Source organism: Centroberyx gerrardi, chromosome 5 (genome assembly GCF_048128805.1).
Source record: "Centroberyx gerrardi isolate f3 chromosome 5, fCenGer3.hap1.cur.20231027, whole genome shotgun sequence".
Taxonomy (NCBI): domain Eukaryota; kingdom Metazoa; phylum Chordata; class Actinopteri; order Beryciformes; family Berycidae; genus Centroberyx; species Centroberyx gerrardi.
In genome coordinates, this window is record NC_136001.1 from 6805036 (window position 1) to 6824165 (window position 19130).

Sequence of the window (19130 nt, forward strand, 5' to 3'; positions counted from 1 at the left end):
ATGAGTAAATATTTCTCTGATAAAATGTCTCTTGTGAAACCAACAGAGATATTCCTGGGGCATAGGGCAGATACCACCAGAAAGAATGGACAAATGACACAAGTGCTGATCTCAGACACATTTCAGTATATTTCTATTATTGACACCATCAGATTTCTTTTTAGCAGTGAGAAAATGCAGAGCCTTTACATGGAGTCTAATATGGATGGTAAAATGCGAGACTATTGCGATGGTGCACAGTTTGCTACTCATCCTCTGTACAGTAGATATCCAGATGCCTTACAGATACAACTTTATTTTGACAATGTAGAGACCACTATCTGTGGAATCTGGTGCATATTTTGCTTACAGAATGTGATAAATAGTTGTTTCTTATGTTAATACACATGCATATATGAGAACAAATTTCATACAGAATGTTTGTTGATGACCCGTTTGAAGAAATGTTATACATGGGAACACGTATTTTAATGACCATGCATGTGAGGAATTTTAGAATGATTAAAAAAAAAAAAAAAAGTTGATGACCATATGCATGTAAAATTTTATTGATGAAATCTTTTATGTTCATGACCACAATTGTTTAAATAAATTGTACAATAAATGTTAACCTTTTTTCTACAGTTGGGTGTCTGCTTATTTAAATTCAAATCCTAAGGAATAGAATTAACACATTTTTTAACACAATAATGTGTCTATATAAGGACCACACATGTTGTGTTATATTTGACACAATCACTGTGTTTGAAAATCCAACAAATCTTGTGTTAAAACTCTCAACACAGTAGTTGTGTTAAAAGTAACACAAAATGTGTGGTCCTTATCTACCCGCATTTGGCGCTTGGCGACTGTTAATTTCGGACCCTGTACACACACACACGCACACGCACACACTCATACCATTAATTCCACACACACACGTCATTGATATACATTATATGAGCTGGTTCAAAAACATTTTTATTGACGGTCCTATTCCCGTCTAATCTTTCCCAAAATTTTCCTTGATTAATACAGGAATGTGAAACTGACAACTGTCATAACATTTTCTTTCACACTGGATTGCATTTCCTTGATTTGAAACACAACCCGAAACATGTCTGGAAAATATCTACTTTTCAAAGGTGAAAGCAACCAATATCAACTAGTCTAGTTACTGTGCTAAAGCACATTTTTTGAGTTAAGGTACTTTGAATTTTTAAGTCTCAGCCTTTTCTTCTCTTTGAATAATCTTTAAATCATTTCCTCATAGAGTTATTTGTGAGATTTCTTTCCTGACTTGAAGGTAGTGAGTGCAGTGAGACAGCAGTCATAGCTCTGGACTTTACACTGACCCTGCATTCAAGTGATGTTGGGTCATACTTTTCTCTGAGTCAGGAATATGTCACAACTCGGCCACCACGTGCTTTATGGTGGGGAAATTGGAGAAAGTTTCCTCAACTGTTTACAACTTCTAGGCTAATAGCAATTGAGCTAGCACACCACACACACAGCTTTGAATGGACCTCAAGACAGAAAATAAAACACTGGAAAGTGTAAAATATGGGACCTTTAAGAATGACTAGCCTCTGGTAACTTGTGATGGGCATTTGTCATTATTTTTGATATTTTATAAACTAACTGATTAATTGATTAATCAAAAAAATAATCGTTAGACTAATTGATAATGAAAACAATTTTAGTTGCAGCCCTAACTGTATTCACTGTTTAATGAAAGGCAGTTTTGTATGATTTTGCAATCTGTCCCTAAATAACACAGATTGGTGAAAATGTTGAAACTGATATTTATCTGATACATGATATATTATGCAATATAGTGAGTCAGTTATCATCATCATCATCATTAAATGTGCTGTTTCACTGTTACAGAAACCTTCAATGGTAAAATCTTTAGTTCAGTCAAAGAGTCAATTCGTGGAAACAGTTTGTCAGTGAAAGTGTGTGTGAAGGTGTGTATGTGTGTGTTAGTATCAGGATCAGAGAATGACAGCTTTCCTCTGTTCCAGTCCAGTTGTACTCTGATCCTCTGGAGCTTCTTCCTCACTGGGAGAACAGTTTCTGGATCTGGTGGGGAGTATGTTTTGTATTTACCATTACTGAACGATATTAACCAAAATCTATTCTTTACTCCTCCCTTCCTCTGGAAAGACTCTGCTGCCACGCCTACTACCCAGACAGGACTGTCTCCAACCTCAACATCCCAGCTGTGAGTCCCTGAGTTAAAGCCCTCAGAGCCCAGGACAGACCAGTAGCAATGAATCCTTTCTGGGTTTTCAGGAAGCTGCTGTTTCTCTCCACAGCTGACACTGGTCAGATCATCAGATAAAATGAGTCCTGGATGGGCAGTGTTGGGGTCCAGAATCACAGGAGTGTAGGAGACCATCTCCTTCATCTTGTCCCAGACTGTGAAGCTCAGGTTGCCCAGGTGTTTGGCCTCGTCTATCAGAGCTCCTGAGACCAGCTGTGGATCATCCAGCAGGGGGCGCTGGACTCTTTCCACTGTGGCCTTGTAGTTCTGCAGGAACAAGACATCTTCAGCTCTCAGCTCCTTCTCTACGGCTCTGACTGTGTCTGAAAGAGCTGCTATCTCTCTGCTCAGACCCTCAGTCTTCTCCTTTATCGTCCGACTCTTCTGCTCCTCTTCCTCCCTCAGTGCAGCGATTCTGGCCTCCTCTTCCTCTTGTAGAAACTGGTGAAGCTTCTTAAACTGCTCCTTAATCTGCCTCTCTGTGCGTTGGGCCTGTACCTTAATGTGTTCTGCTGTTTGTTCACAGTTTCCTTTTACTTCATTAAAGAGCTTCAGTTTCTCCTGTAACGGATTCAGTGATTTCTGAAGTTCCTCCTTGTGATCCTGTGCAACTTCATCGATGGGTCTGAATCTGTGGTTGTTGTGTGTTTTTGAATCTCGACAGACAAGACACACTGGCTGCTGATGGTCCAGACAGAAAAGCTTGAGTTTCTCAGAGTGCAGACTGCAGAGAAGCTCAGATCCTGCTGAAGGTCTCTGGTCTCTCTCCAGTAAGAAAGCCTCACACAGGTTCCTTAATGCCAAGTTAAGAAGTGGTTTGCTCTTTGAAGATCTTCTGTTACAAAGTGGACAATCATGTATTTGTTTCTCTATCCACCATTTCTGCAGACAGGCTTTACAGAAGCTGTGGCTGCATGTCAGGATGACAGGATCTTTAAAGATGTCATGGCAGACAGGACAGGAGAGATCCTCCTCTGATCTGGAAGCCATTTTCTCTCTGAGTGAAGCTCAAAACTCACCAGGTAGACCGCTCAAACAGGAAATCAGCAGCAGGTTGAAGTGGCAGTATTCCAGAATTCCAGTATTCCCAGTATTCCCACCTGTAGCTGTCCTCCTTCAGTGAAAGTCGTGAGTTTGGTCTGAAGGTGAATCTTATCGTCTGTCTCTCGGTCTGTGTCTCTTCTCAGTGAAGAGTCGAAGAATGACAGCTTCTGCTTCCTGGTTTGTCTCAGGTGAGTCAGGTCAGGGGCGGAGCTTTGTCAGGCCAAAGTCTCATTTACACACACACACACACACACACACACACTCATTCACACCATTACTTCCTCACACACATCATTGATATACATTACACAGGGCTTAAAGACCTCCGGCCAGGTGCCAGATTTCCGGCATATGGACGTTTTATATTCCCAAACTATTTTCGACAAAAAAAAAAACAAACTCACTCCACGTGGGTTTTTGTTTTTGATGCGTTTTATCCAATCATATTCAGCGAAGCAAAGCAATATTTTACATTTACCAATGGAATGCGAGCAATTGAAGTCAATGCCTTTTCTTCTACTTGAATAATCTTTAAATAGTTTCCTTTTAGAATTATTTTAGTGGAATTTATTTCTGGACTTGAAGTTAGCGAGTGCAATGAGACTTGTCATTTACAGTAAACAGTAATAACTCTGGACTTTACACTTTGTTGATAAGATTGGAAAGGGCCTATCAGATTCAAGTTCAGACCGGGGTACGGGGCCCTTGGTTTGAAGACTTAAAGCAATATTCCACTTACCGTATTTCCTCTAATATTGGCCCGGGCCTTTATTTACCTCAACTGCAGAGGGTACCAGTCCTTTATTGGAAGCAGGCTTATATTAGAGACAGGCCTTTATTTCTAATTCCCTCTGTTTGATAAGTACTAGTCCGTACCCGGGGATGCCACAACTACGTGCAGACTTCCGGGGATGCGCGCGCCACAACTCCGCGCAGACTTGGCAAAAAGGTGTAAATTTGGGAAAATGGAAAAATCAGCTCCGTCAGTCCCTGCCTATGCCAATGCTCAATGCCCATGTGCAGTTTGAGATTGATTGGCCAACCCATTGAAGAGCAAAATGGATGCAGACGGACGGACGGACAGACAGAGATTTCCTCATTCTATAGTAGGATATTTGCTCATATTTTAGTATGAAGTTTGATTTTCTGATCTGCTTCTGTTGGGGTACGTTAGGTAGACGTTTTTTTGTTACTGCAATGCATTACGATAATTACGGTAATCGACGACGGCATGCTCCAGAGACTTCCACCGGCCGAGCCATCTTGTGGCACTTGTACGTTACTACAAACTACAGTTACATGTATAACAGGCACCAGGAGTTTACCGGTATCCACCGTTGTTTGCATGTAAGCTGAAGCTAACTGAAGCTAAAGTAGAATCTATACAATTATATCATATCGCCGTTTATTTCGATGCGCGAGCTCAGTCCACCTGACAGCCCTCTGTTCTGTCGGCGGCATGGAGGTTTCGGTGCGCCGAGGGCTTACTGCCGACGCTTCGAGTTTCCCGGGGACACGGTTCCGGCCAGTGCCGATAGCTGGGCGCCGATTTGTTCCCAGTGATCCGGCCGAGATTTCGGCGGGGTCCCGACGTTGATGCGTCACCGGGTGTCCCCGATAGGTACAGGCCGTGGGCGCGGTGGAGAGGACAGCGGCGGAGAGAGGAGACGGACACGGTCCAGCCATATACTAGGTTTTGACCTAGTCTTGTTTCCTTTGTTTGTTTCCCCGGCCTGTATTTGAGACCGGCCTTTATTTGTTCGTGTCGACCACGGCCCCGGTCATTATCGGAGACCCGGCTTTTAATTGACTACCGGCCACTATTAGAGGAAATACGGTATGCCGCTTTTCCACCGCATGGTACCGGCTCAACTCGACTCTACTCTACTTGCCTTTTTTGGTTTTCCATTGGGCAAGTACCAGGTACCAGGTACCATATTACCTGGTACCTGGTACTTTTTTTGGTAGCACCTCCGTCGAGGTTCCAAGCGAGCTGAGGCGATACCAAAAGGTGATGTGAAAACACTGCAGACTACTGATTGGTCAGAGAGAATCGTCATCATTGCCGGCAGCGATAGCGGGGATTTTAAAGCAGGCTAAAAACTGTTGTAATTTTGGCTCTATGACTGTTAATATGTCACTTTATTAAGTTTTAATATTTTTTCAGGCGAGAAAGTAACCATGTAGATTCCCAATATGTGGTCAGTTTATCCAAATAACGCCTGTTTGTAAATCTGCTGCAACGTTTTCGGAGATTTGGGCCCAGGACCGTCTGCCTCGCAGTCCGCCATTCTGAAGAGACTCAATGCATTTTGGGGCGGTTGTGTTTCATGCGGCGTCGTGCCGTCACTATGACGACCAGTTTGGGGGGGGGGGGGGACATTGAGGGGGTACTATCTGCAGTGGAAAACCAAGTGGTACTACCAAAAGCGAGTAGAGTAGAGCCAGCTTTAGTTTTAACCTGGGGGTTATTTGGCACTTGACCACCATGAAAACCAGAATATGAACTAATCACCAAGATCAGATGCAGCTGGACGAGTTTGTAGTGTTCAGATTTTTACTTCCCATTCATTTGAATGAGGCCGCGAAAATAGCCTGAAAACTGACATTCAACACGTTGGTGAACAGATTCAATAACAGCTCCCACTACTGTGATTTTCAATTGACTGTGGGTCCAACGTTTTAGAACATAATTTTGCCAAATAGTATTTTTATTGATAGAAGACAAGATAGCGGAGGGATACCATTTAGGGGAGAGAGTTACTGTTTGGGAGACCGAATCTACTTGTATTTTTAAATACTAATTTTAGTGTAAACCAAGAATAATGCAAAATGATGACAGACCAATTACTGCTTTATTGTCTTAAAGGTCCCATATTTTACATTTTCCAGTGTTTTATTTTATGTCTTGAGGTCCATTAAAAACCGTTTGTGTGGTGTCATGTACCAAAAACACTCTCAATCCATTTTCCAGCATCTCTCTGAGCCTTACCAAGAACAGGCTTTTTCTGTTGCTGTGTCTTTAAAGCTCATTAATATTAACGACCCCTCTGTTCTGATTGGCTAACCGTTTCAAGAGTGAAACGTGAGACACCACAGCCTGGCTGCGTCAGGTAGGGAAAACTCTCTGGTAATAAACAATGACAACCACTCAACCGCTTTGAAAAAAACACTTTGTTAGTCTATTATTTCTTACAAAAATGATAATGAGCGAACCTTTGTGACGCCACAAAGTTACGGAAGTCCAAACGGCTCGTTTAGAGGCTCGCTTTTCTAATATGGATTGTGTGGATTTAGTTGGCGACCGTGCGTTTTGATACTTTCACCATGTTTAGATAGCACATCCAACTCCTTTATAATCAAAGAGGCAAGGGAAATCCCGTTTTCAACAATGTGGGACCTTTAAAAGTGGGATCTGTTGTTGAATCTGTTCACAAACTTATACTTAAACTTACTTAATATAAGTTTTCAGGCTAAATTCGTGGCTTCATTCAAACTCTACAAACGCTACAAACTCGTCCAGCTGCATCCGATCTTGGTGAGTAGTTTATATTCTGGTTTTCATGGTGGTCAAGAGCCAAATAACCCCCATGTTAAAACTAAGTGGAATATTGCTTTAAGTGAACTTGCAGTTTTGTGGGGGTTAAACAATTCACTAAAGATATACAAAAGCATGCACATCCAAACTGATAGTAGGTGCTGGACGGAGCGCTGCTCACTGCTGTTTAGGAGACAGTTTGTGTTTCACTCTGAATATTTTGATTTGTCAAACACTAGAATTTCATTTTGGCAAATAGGACGAATCTACAGCTTCTCAATTAGTAGGAATGGGACACTCTCTGTTGTAGCCCCACTTTGTGATTTATGCTGATAAGGCCGGTGTATTTTTACATGAAAATCTTGCCTACTGCAGCTGTAAAATGCATTGTGTTGAAAACTAACACAAATATGTGCAGTCCCAAACTAGGCTCACGGATGCGATGATCCTTTTTAAGAGTGTAAGTTGATTAATTCATGATTTGACTTCTCCCATCACAGCAGATTAGTGATGCCTCGAGGGAGGGAAGTTGCACCTCAGCGGCTTCCTACAGACCATTGTTCTTCAAAGTCTGGGCTGCTTAAAATTTATAATTATGCAGAATTTGCTGGCCTCAAAGCTGATGATTTTTTAAAAGTTTATTTTTGATGGCATTTTTGCTTCATTAGACAGGATTCTGTAGAAATTGGGAGAGCAAGCAGCATTGAACCTCCTGGGCAGAACAAGACTCAGTTCCCCCCTGTATGCATAGCATGGAGCTAACACTGCCATGGTTAGGCTTCCCATTCACATTGGGGCCACCCATGCTAAAAATGTACATAGTACAGTACATATATTTTTAGTTATGTGCTGGGGCTAAAAACTTCCATCAAATGTCCTGTGTTATTTTGGATCTTGACCCAGACTCAAACTCAACACACTGAGTACATTCACATGCACACCGATACTCCGATTACTGGGAATAATCAGCTTGAGGCACTATTTCAATTTCAATGTTTAAACAATTTCTATTATAACTCGGTTTACATGGCTTCATTGAATGATCGGTCTACCGCTCGCTGCTCCACTGAACTGAGCCATGAGTAGAGAAAACAACAACAGGAATCTAAGGTGTTATATTTATTAAATTATAAATATTAAAAGATTGAGCAGAAATGTAGGTGTGTTAACTGGGTTATGCTTACTCTGATAATGACCTTACTCTGATTAAGATAATCAGATAAAGGCGTTTACATGACAATTTCAATAGTCTTAATTGGGTTAAGAATTCATTGTTAGTGTGCATGTAAATACTGTATATTCACTGTCAGGGGTGGAGAGAGTACCAAAACATTTCTAAGTAGACGTAGTGTTACCATGCTGAAATTTTACGTTAAATGTACACAGAGTAAGAAATGTAATCCTGCACACTGTCTACACTTGCATGATACTTTAATGCGACATTTCGGTCAGTAAGACCTTCATCAGGCAAACATGAAACAACTAAAAACATCCCAGAATAAATAGAACAGGGTAAAGAGGTACAGACCAATGAGGAAAGGTTATTCCGAAGGAGACACCTGTAGGCCATCCTCAATTTAGGTCACATGGCCCAACAGGTGCAGCTAATGGTGCATTCTGTTGGAAGTCAGAAGTCGATAGTTCCGAGTTGGAATTAACGACTTCCAATCTAAATGCGTTTCAGTGGGTCTTCTCTGGAAAACATGAACGCAACAGCCTTTATCCATTAACATTAACGGTAGCTATCTGACAATGCTGTAGTAACGTTAGCAGGCTAGTTCATACTAGCAAAGACTTCTATCTAGTAACGGAGCACAAGTCAACTGTATTACGTTACAAATGGAAACTACAAAGTTGTTACAACACGTTTTCATAACAGACAAACTGCATATCAAGTAAAATCAAGTTTTATTAAACCTGCAATAAGCGATTTCAGACCCTGTAACCAATCCTGAAGCTAACGTGAGCTACGTGGAGATTTCCGTGAGACGTAATGATATAAACAAATAGTCACACAGCAGCAGCTGTGTTGTTGTTTTCACCTCTTTTCTAAAGCTTGTTGTCAAAGTCGGCCCGAGAAAAGGCGAATCGATAAAGCGAGCGAGTAAACGTTTTCAACTAGTAAACTTGCTACCTGCCTCTTCACTTGTCATTGTGGGGCTTGTAACCTTCAGCGGGAGAAAAATCTGGCAAAGTGAGACTGGTAACTGGTGATATTTCTCCGTAGGTACGTTTATTTTAGCCATTAGCTTTTATGCACGGTTTGTCCTTTAGGGCTTCCGTCACCCAGTAGCTTTGCTCTGTGTGTTTACAAAATGTGTTGCGGTTGCTGTCACCCTCTAGTGGTCAGAAAAAAATGCTTAGTGTAGCTTTAAGTACAAATTGATGCTGTGACTTCAGCTGTGTTTATATCGGAGAACTCGGGTGGAATGAATCTTCCCCGATTTCCGACTGCGAATTCCGACTTCAACGACCGTTCTGTTGCATTTTTCCGTGTTGGAAATCATTTTTCTCTGAGTTCAGAGTGCGGTGGAATGCACCATAAGGTAGTGAGCTAAATTCATAACAATAAATAAAATCTAGATAAAAAGGCATAAGGGTTAGCTTGTCAGTAGCCATCACAGTACAATGCTAAAGAGATTAGTCTACTACCACAAGTGCACAAGGTTCAATAAATGCTAAATGACTTACAATATTAGGCTAAGAAAAATAAGAGCCCTATTGCAAAATCTTAACAAGATAAATGTACATTAGAGTCAAAGGAATATGTGTTACAAAATCTTACAAAGATAGAAAAGTACAAAAATATATTGGAGCAAATAATACGTTAGAGCAAGTATGGGGTAAAGTACAAGTATACAGAAAAGCTACTCAATTACAGTAATGGGCGTAAATGTAATTAGTTACTTCCACTCTTGCTCATTGTCAACACTTAACCATTTAACCATGCTCCACAGCCCTGAAAACTGAATATTTTTGACAAAACAGTCCTAATTTTTCCACATGGTTTCTGTATGTCACTTGCATGTCTAAACAGGTAAAACACTAAACTAGAAGCCAAATAAACAAGGAAATTTTTTAAACAGCTTATACACAATTGAAACAGCGTATACACAAGAATAATTCCTGACAAAAAGGGTTTCCCCAAAGAGATAAAGGTTCAAAATGGCTGCGCTAACATGATGTGCTTGTCAGTCTTGGGCTGCGGTCGAATAGTCTTTTTTGGTTCCTAACTGAGTGAAATGACCCGGAAGTACCAATGTGGCAGCCATGATAAGAGCTGTTCGAATTCTCTAAATGCTAAGGAAAGGTGCTTCAGTGCTTCCTTACTTATCTCCTTTAGCATAGGATACACTGGACCATCCTTTACGAAAGGAAAGGCGATAATGCTGTCCCACAATTCCTTGCGGCAGCAACATTTAAAGCAACGCACCATCCGGCCGTTTAAAGCGACGCACCATCCGACTGTCCACGAAAACAAACGATCAACAACATGACCGAAAAGGGACGTAGATCATGTTGCTGTTGCTTATTAAGCATTTTCCATCTTATGCCATAACCTGCTAATGTGCTTATATGTTTTGAACTGTCAACAATATGTTAAACCCATAGGCGAACTATGAACGTTACGCTACTGTTGTAAAATGATCAAAGTGAAGTTAACGTTGTAGCGTAACCTATGCTCAGTTTGCATTAGTTATTTCTTCATTCTGAGCATTGTTGTATTGCCAGCCTTTAGGAATATCACTAATTAATGTTACTTCAGTCACAGATGCTGAAACCAAGGGCAAGGGTTTGAAGGTGGTGAAGGAAATGCGGCTGGAGGGGCAGGTGACTGCCGCATAGGCATCCAAAAAGTGGGACAACTTAAAAACCAAATACAAGGTAAAGCAAATCATATGGCTGGGCACTGTGGTGGGCTAGTGTTTGTGGATATTATGTTGTACAATTAAAACAGGCTTACATTGGCTACCCCAGCCTTCTATATGGAAATGTAATGTGCCTATTAATTAGTTATCTACACATTAGATTAACTTTTCAACATTTGAGGCAAAAGCAATTATGAGTAGCCACAAAGTTGAATGGCTAGTAACAGTTAGACTATTCCATTATTGGTCACTGTGCATTCTGCCCCAACTGCCCTTTCAGTAACATTCTGTTCTCCATGGTGTTAATAGGAGTTGAAGAATCCCCCCACCGGCACAGGCACGGACAGTGGTGAGGCAACAGCAGCTACTTGGCTGTGGTTTGATGCCATACATGAGGCACTTGGGGAAAGGCCGTCCATTCAGCCTCCCACCCTTGCTGCCTCATGCTCAGTGCCAAACCATGGCCAGGCTGCTGCTGAAGCCTCATCCTCTGGATGTGAAGGGCCTTCACAAATGTCCCTCCTGCCTGGCACAGATAGTGAGGAGGAGTCCTCCACCTGCTCCCAGCCACCCACTAAAAGGCCAAAGAGGGGTGGGGGCATGTTGGCCTTCCTCAAGAAGCAGGCTGAAAAGGAGGAAGCAAGGGATGCTGCTCTATACGAGCAAAATGAAAGATTCCTCAGCCTTTTTGCTGAACTTGTTAAAAAAAATAAACTTTAAACTTGGAGTCCTGTTGTGTTAACTGAAAGAAATCAAATACAAAGCTCTTCAGTTGCTGAATGAATGGAATAGTATTGAGCAACACATTGCTTCAATCCACAAATAAAAACCTAGCCCACCTGTCAGAGCTGTCCCCGACCACTGCCTAACTCACTGTACTGCGCAAGCTCCTTCCTCCCACCTCTTACAAGATGGCCAATAGCAATAGATGTCAGGAGCCCCTTTTTCAGAACTGTCACCTCAAACACATGAGATTTCTGCTGTACATGCAACATAATGTATGTTCTTTACTGTGATGCGCATTGAAATTCTCAACACCAGGGCGTAAAGGTAGAAGTACCCGAATGCTAAGTGACCGACCTACTCCTGTGAAATATACAAGCTAAATATAATGACCACACAGATGAAAAAAGGAGTCTAGCAGTAATGGAACACATGTAGGCTATAAATGCAGGACATAGCCACCATGTTGTCCTATTTACTAAATACTTCCATTCAGACACTCAACATTTATTATTTAGAATAATTTGACCAGTTGGAAGCCCCTTTACCACTGGTTTTACAGAGAGTTAATGATTTAAGTGTTTCTTAGGCAGCCCATGGTCTTTGCATCTCTCACAGAAAGATCCACTGTAATAAATATGACAAACACTGTGTGAAAGAAAAAGTTCTTGATTTATTAATGTGCAAACAAAAATGAAGAAAAGTTCTTGAATTATTGACTGAAATCAAAATGTAACAGAAAAGCCATTTATTCACTTTACAAAATAAAATAGTCATGATCGTGCAGAGGTGGTTAGGGTTAGACGCCCCTGACAAACACTGGACTATTTCGTAGCACCCTGGTGTCGTGGACTGAACCAGGGTAACCAACAAATATGTCCAGAAATTTGCTGTGCTGTCACAGATTGCCTGAAGCTGGATAGAGTGGAAGAGTTTCCTGTTCAGGTAATCTTGTGCATGTGGACCATGGGGAGCCTTGATGCGGACGTGGCATCCATCAATGGCTCCCACACAGTGGCTGAAGGCTGGGCTGTTGGCAAGGTGTTGGAAGCCATGGCCAACTTCAGCACACTGTGCCAGTGTGGGGAAGTGGACCACTTTGTCCAGGAGAGACAGGAGTGCGTCACACATCCGATGTACAATGTCAAACACGGTCGTCTTTGGCACATTGAAGACCCGGGAGTCAACGGTGTAAGACAATCCATGTGCCAGCCAGTAGACCACCAGGAGGACCTCCATATATTTCTCCCAGCCATGGGTCTTCTCCCTCCTGAGAAAGGCCATCAGTGCCTCAATAGATGACCTAGACAGGCGGTAGTCAAAACATGGACATGGGTGTTGGGGGTGGCATAGATTTTGCTCCTCTCCTGTAAGAGACAAAATAAGGTGTAAATAGAATAAAGTGTAAATACATAACTAGTGTGCTGTTTTTTCCTGTCTTGTTTTCATTTTTAAACCCAATGATGCATTATCCTTGTGTAAGGCAAAACATAACGGCTATACTGTATTCTACATAGGAACACATTAGATATGCAGGAACAATTTCAGTTATGCTTTGATGGTAAGTTCAATTTAAGCATGCTCTGTGATCAATGATGTTCAAAACCCATATTGCATCCTCTTACATTTGTGAACACAATGCCATGAGCCTCCGCAGTCGTACCCTCCTCCTGTGAAGGTCTCTTCGGTTTCGCTGTAAGGTGAGCCACACAACAGCAGCATCTCCATATCTCCCATTTTGTTGTATAACTGATACTCCCCAGCTGCCCTTTTATAGGCCACTAATTGAAGATGGGCTCATCTGGATATATACTACTCAGCTGGGTAGATGGGTTTTTGGCCATTCATTGAGTGCAGTAGTGTTGGGCCCTTGATTATCTGATAGTAATATCTTTGGGGAATCAACTATTTTGTCACATTACACAGCACAATCAAGTCAACATTTCAAGGTGTTTACTGAGTTGTGTGGTGGTTCTTAAGCTATTATATGCATAGGCTTATAATTAGATCATCATCAGCATATTAACCATAACACAGAAGTCTGTCTTTCAAAAAGAAGGGAGATGATGTTTTTAATTCAACATGTTTGAAATGATATGTATAGTAGTAGATTTGTAGGCCTAACATGTTATGCCTATCTTGCATGAATTTAACAATTATTTTCATACAATCATACTAATTGGGATTCATGTCGATAAATATGAGTGGACAGGAGGGTGAGTGTGAGCAACCGTTCTCAATGTGAGCATTTCGTTTCACTTTTGTGACTGGTAGCCTATATTCCTTTTTTATTTCAATTCCAACCTTGGTGATGAAGTAATATTTTTCACTGGGTTGTCCACATTTATATAGCCTGCATGAAACAACACGGTAAGAACGCATGGGGCGAAGTATCTAAGATGCCCTTTTAGTAGTCCATCTCCGGAACATTGTAGTTTCACCACGGCAGACCCACGTCATTAACATCCGCCGTCGCATAATTACGTAGCCTAGTGTAAATGCAGTCGGATTCTCTTAGCACCGCGGTTGTCTTTTCCTAAGCCCTTATGAATTCTCCTTCACATCGTTCCTTGACCTCATGACGTTTTCCATCGAGGTCAAGGAAAAGTGGTTAGAAATAGGAGTTAGGACGTATTTTTTTGACTATTCGACCGCAGCCTTGGCCTCTGCAGTTTTCTTTGGCAGCCATGTTGGCTCCACACTCTGCTCCATGGCCGTTGCTATAGTAACCGATGCTGATCTGCTCAGTGCTGGGCATGGGGCCATGGCAGCGCTGTGGAGGACACTGTTACATATCTGCAAACAGCACAGAGATGGGGCAGTAAAATGGCACCGACACAAATACATAAATAAATGAATGAATATACAAAACATGAGAAACACCAGATTTTTCCATGAAATACTGTAGACTGACCAGGTGACAGCTGTCATCCCTTGTTGAGTTCACCTGTTAAATCCACTTAATGATGAAAAGAGGGAAGAAAGGAGAGAAAACTAGTAAAAAAAGAGAAAACGAGAACAATAAGAGCTGAAAAGGAGGGCAAAAAGAGGGAAGAACAGAGAAAACGAGTGGCAAAAGTAGGAAAGACAGAAAACGAGCTGAAAAAAGAAGAGAAAACGAATGAGAAAAGGAGAGGAAAAGACAAAATGAGTGTTTGTGTGTGCTCTCCTCTCCCTCCTCTCCTCTGCTCTCCTCCTCTCCTCTGCTCTCCTCTCCTTCCTCTTCTCCCTCCTCTCATCTCCTCTCCTTTAATTGTGTGTGTATGTGTGTCTGAGATGCATATATCTACATATCAAAGATGAAATATTCAGAGATGATTCTTTCCTTAACATGCCTGTTTTTAATAAAGAAGGGTCTTCAGATGAGCCAGAACTGTAATAATAACTCATGATGGGTTTTACTTAAACCAGCACTTATTTGGTAAGCAAAGGTGTCTCATTTTGGAATGAAGCCCCTCACATGCACACACATGCACACTTGGGCTGCGTTCATATTGCATTCTTTTGTTTTTCCTCATGTGACGCAGATGTTTTATAATCAGTGTGAGTGGAGTCACATTTTCTAAATTCCAATCAGGACACATGGAGATGAACGACTTGTATTTGAACACTCACATCAGAATTTGTCATTTGTGACAATAAGTAAACCTTACATCATTCACCTGACATAATTGTCATAATTTTGAGCCAGTGTTAGCATGGATACAACGAGACACAACAAGGGAAAGAAAGACAAACAGCAGACTTGACTGGTATCTGGGGAAACGCCTCAGTTCAGTCAGAACTCAAAGACACACACTGTAACTGAAGTGTGTTGTCGTTTGTTATTGTTACTCTGTGCATGCGTGTGTTTTCGACATCTCCGTCAGTTCACATTGGTGTCAGATATGGGTTACATCATGGAATAAATATGAACAGTCATCCAGAAAATCAGATATGAGAGAGATGAAGAAATGATCTAGATATCAGGAGTGACGCAGCAGATCTGCTATGGAAAGCAGATCTGGGTCTTCAGGAAGTCTGCACTAATAATTCCTAGTGTTGAATCCTGTCTCCAGTGTCAGATGGGTGGAGGGTCAGTGATCACGACAATTCATGTCATGTCAGATAAGTTATTACTGAATTGACTTTTCTTTCTTCTGGTCATCTTAACTTTCTGGTTCTTTGTATTGTCCTGTGTGGCAAAGCCCCAGTGATCCAGCACCTAAGATGGATAACACAACTAGATAATGCAGATGCTATTTGGTTCTGGTCTCTTACAGTCTGTTGGAGACTGTTAGGTCCTTGAGATACAATATATTTATTGATTTTTCATTAAACAACAAGTAAAACATATACACATAATAAGCAATGGCAGTCCATTTGGCATGAGGCAATGACTCAAAATCTTGAAAAAAAAACAGTGCGTTAATCATGTCCAAATAAAATATAAAAGGGAAATTTCAGTAAAACAACACATTAGACAGAGTATTTGATTTGAGGTGTTCATTTGATTTTGAGGATGCATAAATTCTTTATCAAAGTTGTGGATTGTCAAGAAAAAAATGAATAAATAAATATGACTTTATGTTGATTTTATTACAGTATAGACAGTTGTTATTGTGTTAAGTCATATTTAACAGCAGAAACTTTGTCAGATGGGGTTCCTCACCACAACATCTTCTCAAACAGGAGTCTGCGGTCTGATGTGTGTGTGTGTCTGGGGATCCTGGACATGGAGACGTTTGGGAACTGTGTTAGAAAGGCAATACTTTCTTCACTTAGTAGCACCAAATTAACAGTAGAGGGAGTCATTCTACTACAGTACAGAAGACTTCTCTCTTTCTCTTATTCTTCAGTCCATCTCAGTTCAGTTCAGTTTACTGTCCTGACTGCTACATGAACAGTACAGTCAGTGTCTAAATTCAGTTGGAATAAACTAAGAACAGAAAATAAATAAATTTGAGATTGTACAAAACAATTTATCTCTCTAACTTTTTCATATGTCCTCCTCTTCCTCACTGAGGGGGGCAGGGAGAGAGAGAGAGAGAGAGAGAGAGACAAAGAGAGAGCAAACAGCTGCAATGATAATGGGCTCATGCCCCTGATCTCTCTTTCTCTGTCTCTATCTCTCTTTTATTTTCTTCTCCTCTAGTTTCTTCTTGTCTCTCTTCTCTTTGCGTCTTCTCTTCACATCTCTAGTCTCTTCTCTTTGCTTCTCTTCTTTTCTCTTCTCTACTTTTTCTTTCTTCTCATTTCTCCTCTTCTCATTTCTTCCTCTCTCTTCTCTATTCTTCTCTCTTCTCTTCTCTTCTCTACTTTTCTCTTATCATCTCTCCTCTTATCTCAGTGTTTCTTCTCTTTCATTTCTCTCCTCTCCTCTCTCCTCCTCTGCTCTCCTCTTCTCTTCTCTACCTTTCTCTCGTTATCTCTCCTCTTATCTCTTCTGTTATTGTTTCTTCTTTTTTCCATTTCTCTCCTCTCATCTCCTTTCCTCATCTCTCCTCTCTCCTGCTCTCCTCCCCTCCTCTGCTCTCCTCTCCTTCCTCCTCTCATCTCCTCTTCCTCCTCCTCTCCGCTGCTCTCCTCTGCTCTTCTCTTCTCTCTTCTCCTCTCATCCCCTCTCCTCTGCTCCTCTCCTCTTCTCTCTTCTCCTCTCCTCTCCTTCCTCCTCCTCTCCTCCCCTCTCCTCTCCCTCCTCCTCACCTCTCATCTTCTCTCCTTTGCTCTCCTCTCCCTCCTCCTCTCCTCTCCCTCCTCTCCTCTCCTCTGCTATCCTCTCTTCTCCTCTCCTCTCCTCTCCTCTCCTTCCTCCTCCTCTCCTCCCCCTCCTCCTCACCTCTCATCTTCTCTCCTTTGCTCTCCTCTCCTCCTTCATGTTTTCAGAGTGATGTACTACTGTAAACCTTGCTGGCAGTGTGTCCTCATTGTCCTGTGTGACAGACGGCTTTACAGCATTTCCCTTCCAGACTCACATCCTCGCTCCCTGCAGCATGTTCAACAAGCTGCTGTCAGTTTATGTGGTGCTTCATCATGTTTAAAGTCACTGTATGTTATGGATTAAAACGAAAAGGCTGACTTGGCATGGGATGTTGTACTAGGCTATTAGATAGTACAGTGTGTCATCCAATGTTGGGGTCAATCATGTGTTCGATTTGTTGAACTGTCTTTTATTTGATTCATAATGTTTTGATTTATAATGTTTAGCGACTCTTAGAAGTGGAATTTCATGGAATTTAATGGAATTAAATTCTGTATCCTGTCATTCCAATTCAGTTCACATTCTGTTTCCTTGCAGCTGGGAGACTTTCACATTCACACTGCAACTGCAGGAAGTGAATTTGAATTTACCATGCATTCTCAGTTCAGTTCATGAATGGCTCCAACCCTGGTTGTGAGCTTTAGTCACTCAGCAGTGTGAAAATACCACCAGGTGACCTGTCAAAACCACATTAAGAGTGGATTTACTCTTTATGATTAGGGTTTTAGATGTTTCACAGTCAAAATAGCCATTCATTCATTGGCTTTAGTCCCCAACCGGTGTGACAGCAGTGCCAGGTGAGCTGCCAATTCTATAGCAGGATGAGTTTACTCTTTAAGATTAAGCTCTTACAGTAATTGTGCCTCAAAACATCCACTAAGTGAGGGGTTTTAGTCCCTAGCTAGTGTTTAAACAGTACCAAGTGACATGTAGAGCCTTTACTAGGGTGGATTTACACTTTACAGTTAGGCTGTGATGTGTTTTACAGTCAAAATATCCATTATGCCTCCAAACTGCTCATTCCATATTAGGGTGGATTTACTCTTTATAATTAGGCTTTTATTTCCAACCTCAGAGTCTAAGTATCCACTAAGTTAGGGCTTTAAGGTTTTATTATATGTGGATGGATTTACTCTTTATAATTATGCTTTTGTATGCACTTCAGAGTCAAAATATCCATTAAGCTAGAGATTTTAGTCCCTTACTGATGTTAAAACAGTGTCAGGTGACAAGTCAGTTATGTGTTTTTCAGGTGATTTATATTTTTTAGCTGGTTAACGTGTGTGTCAGACAGACGATGGAGGGAATAATCACAGGTGATGAGAGACCCCCCCCCACACACACACACACACATAATCCCATTTAACGAGATACACACTGTCAGCAAGCATGTATGCACACACACCCTACGACAAACAAATGCAAAGTACGTACAGGAACACACGCACACACATTTCCATGTTATTCTAACACACACTTGCATTCAGTGAGCACACACACACAAGTCCTAAATACACACAAGCACACACACACACACACAAACAAGCACAGGCACATAAACATTTATCACAAAACACACTATCAGCTTAGGAGTTTGCACACGCACATACACACAAACACACACATTTATCCTATTAAACACTTCGATTTGGCAAGCACACACACACACACACACACACACACACACTGAGGGAGTGGAGGGCCTCCAGACAGACAGATACACAGAATGCACTCCTCTCTTCCTCCTTATCTCGCTCTCCACATGTGTTTAAAGGGACGCAGAGTGTGTGTGTGTGTGTGTGTGTGTGTGTGTGTGTGTGTGCATACTTATGAAAAGAATGTGGCAGCTGAAATACATATCTGTGTATATTTTTGTGTTAGCATGCAAGTGTGGATTTGTGTGGGCGCATACGGTATGTGCATTTGTGCGTTTGTGTGTGTGTGTCTGTGTGTGTGTGTGCATTTGTG

The 19130-nt window shown here is 41.5% G+C and overlaps 1 protein-coding gene across 1 annotated transcript; it reads right to left on the bottom strand.

The window, feature by feature from the left end:
* Positions 1-1843: 1843 nt before the first annotated feature.
* LOC139912196 (nuclear factor 7, ovary-like) lies at positions 1844-3238 on the bottom strand. The gene has a single exon (XM_071899923.2). The coding sequence runs from the start codon at positions 3236-3238 to the stop codon at positions 1844-1846; it is 1395 nt and encodes a 464-aa protein (XP_071756024.1).
* Between the last annotated feature and the right edge of the window lie 15892 nt (positions 3239-19130).